Below are 2,665 nucleotides of genomic sequence, written 5' to 3'. Positions count from 1 at the left end.
TATCTGAAGGATGCGTTACATGCTGCGACATCGCTAGCGATCTTGTTAGCGATGTGACATGCCAGATCGCAGATGCGATCTACCGAGATCACACACAGGTCGGTTTTTATAGCGCCGGTCACATGTGCGTTCTCGGCAGATCGCATCTGCGATCTGGTGTGTCACATCGCTAACGAGATCGCTAGTGATCTCGCAGCATGTAAAGCACCCTTGATGCTCCCCTTCCACCATCTTTATCTGTTTCCAATGCTGCTCCAGTAAATCACTCTGTTCAGTGTTTCATGGAGAACGTCATTACAATATGTCTGAGCTCCTCGTTCTGGGTCTCATAGAGATGCACTGAGAGCTTGTGACGTAACTTCTTACTTCCAGCAAGTCACAAGCTATGGGCACAAGATGGCGGCAAAAAAAAAGTATATGGGGGGTAAAAAAAGCACTGCAAATGCTGAAAGGGTTCAGTTACCTTCTATATCTTTGTTAGCAGGGAGGACGGGACAATACTGGGCAGCGGTAGCCCCAGATCACAATCCCAGGTTAAAGATTATGATTGCATCAAAATCTAAAGTGTTTCACTTTCGGTTTGACTATGACAGCTTCCACTAAATTAACTTCCATTCTTTCTCACAGGTGGTGATCACCAGACTAAAGCTCGACAAAGATCGCAAGAAGATCTTGGAACGCAAGGCCAAGTCTCGCCAAGTTGGCAAAGAGAAGGGCAAATACAAGGAAGAAAGCATCGAGAAAATGCAGGAGTAACTTCATCAATAAAAAAACAAACTGTTCAGTTTCTACAACGTGTGGCTGTTTTATTAGGACCTTTTTATTGGAAGTTCAGAACGTCCTTCCTTTGCTGTTGTCACTCGTCTTCCAAAAGTTATATTTGCTTTGTGCAAAGAAACTGATCTTTATCACATTTTATAGAACAAGTTAGCAGCAGAACCAAAAGTTCAGCTGAGGAGTCTTTGGACAAGCACTATGCACCATGCTTACATATCACCTTTAGAGATTGCCAAACCCAAACAGTAAAGTTCGGGGTATTCGTACCGAACCAGGGCAATCTGGAAGAACCATGTAAAGTTCCAGGGTTGTCACATCTAATGGATGCGACAATCTTGGGTGGCTGCAGGCTGTTATTTTTAGGCTGGGGGGTTCAATTATGGCTAGGTATCAAAATGGGGGCGGGGGCCACATGCCATCTTTTAAAATTATTTCAATAAAAGGAAGAAAAAAAAACTTACAAATCCTCTTATTTTGATACGGCTGGGGGCCGATGCCTGTAGCAATGTGCTATCTGTACTGGGTATCCTAATATGGTTAAGGGGGTGGCCTATGGCAAATTTTTTTTTGTTTGTTTTACACACACTGATAGTGACCCACAGACATCGTCTGTGATTGGTTGCATTCAGACATGCTGTCACACAGGCTGCGGTTGCGTCTGCCTGCAGCCGGTCACAGATTGCAATAACTACCGGTGGGCAATAGTGCATGCGTGATAATGCGTGGCCCCGGAAGAAGAGTGGTCTGCTGAGAGGCAGTTACAACTACAAGGGAGTCTTGGTAAGTATAACGCGCTTGTTTTATTACATTTTTTTTTTTTTTTTTTTTTGTTTTTCTATTATTTCTCGAGTTGCCGGACCTAGATCATTACACGGAGATCCATGAGCACTCCGGATCCGACACCCAGATACTTTTTGAAACCGTGCAGATCTGAACTTTTAGACCCTGTGCGCACTTGCCGGTTTTTGCCGCAGATTTCCTGCGGTTTTGCTGAATGTTTCGCTGCATGTTATGTTCATAACATCTCTGCAGTGATTAACCAGCAAAACCTATGGGAAAAAAAAATGCTGTTCGCACTATGCGGATTTTGACATCTGCATGTTTTGCTGCGGGATTCCCGCAGCAAAAACAATTGCAAGTCACTTCTTTTACGCACGTCGCTGCGGCATTTCACTCCATTGACTGCAATGTAATCGGGGAATAACGCAGGCAGCAAATTCTGTGCGGTTCATTGCGTTTTCCTGCGTTATTCCCTTTGGTATTTCGCGGTTTACCTGCGGTAATGTACATCGCTGCCTGCGGTTTTGTAGGGAAGTGATGTCATTATGACAGGAAGAGGAAGCGGAGCAGAGAGTAAACAAACACATCACAGACCTAGAACACATGTACATCACACTCAGACCTAGAACACACATATTGCACTCACACACAGACATATAGAATACACACATACAAATCAAACGGACATATAGAAAAAAAACGTGTGCTCCGCCGTATTTTTACCGTCCAGCCGAGGTAAACACAGCGGCGGCCCGGTATTCTAAGGCTTGGGAGGGCGAGGGCCAGGGTTAATGTCCCCCTCCTCCCGCAGCCGAGAATATCAGCCCGCAGCTGCCCCGGGACTGTCTCATCCATTATGCGGCAGTCCCGGAGTGTCCCCGGCTCTTCCATATGCCGTGATGCAGTGGCAATCCAGGTACTAACGCTTAAATGGCAGCGGATCGCTGCCATTTAAGTCCAGGCTTGATCATGGCAGCGTCTATGTGACAGCTGACATGATCAACCCGTAAGTAAAGTGAATAAACACAAACACTGAAAAATCCTTTATTTTAAATAAAACACAAAAAGCCCCTGTTTCACCCCTTTATTAACCCCCCCGAAACACACA

General features: G+C 45.3%; 1 protein-coding gene across 1 annotated transcript in view; it reads left to right on the top strand.

Moving 5' to 3' along the window:
- Positions 1-794, top strand: part of RPL26L1 (ribosomal protein L26 like 1) — an 18,236-nt gene extending 17,442 nt beyond the window's left edge. The window contains exon 3 of the mRNA XM_075344617.1: positions 628-794. Within this exon, the coding sequence (XP_075200732.1) occupies positions 628-756 (129 nt within the window). The 3' untranslated portion in view covers positions 757-794. The remainder of the gene's footprint in view (positions 1-627) is intronic.
- Positions 795-2,665: the final 1,871 nt, after the last annotated feature.

Source organism: Anomaloglossus baeobatrachus, chromosome 4 (genome assembly GCF_048569485.1).
Source record: "Anomaloglossus baeobatrachus isolate aAnoBae1 chromosome 4, aAnoBae1.hap1, whole genome shotgun sequence".
NCBI lineage: Eukaryota > Metazoa > Chordata > Amphibia > Anura > Aromobatidae > Anomaloglossus > Anomaloglossus baeobatrachus.
The sequence above is the reverse complement of the archived record's forward strand: the minus strand, read 5'-3'. Positions and strand labels throughout refer to the sequence as shown.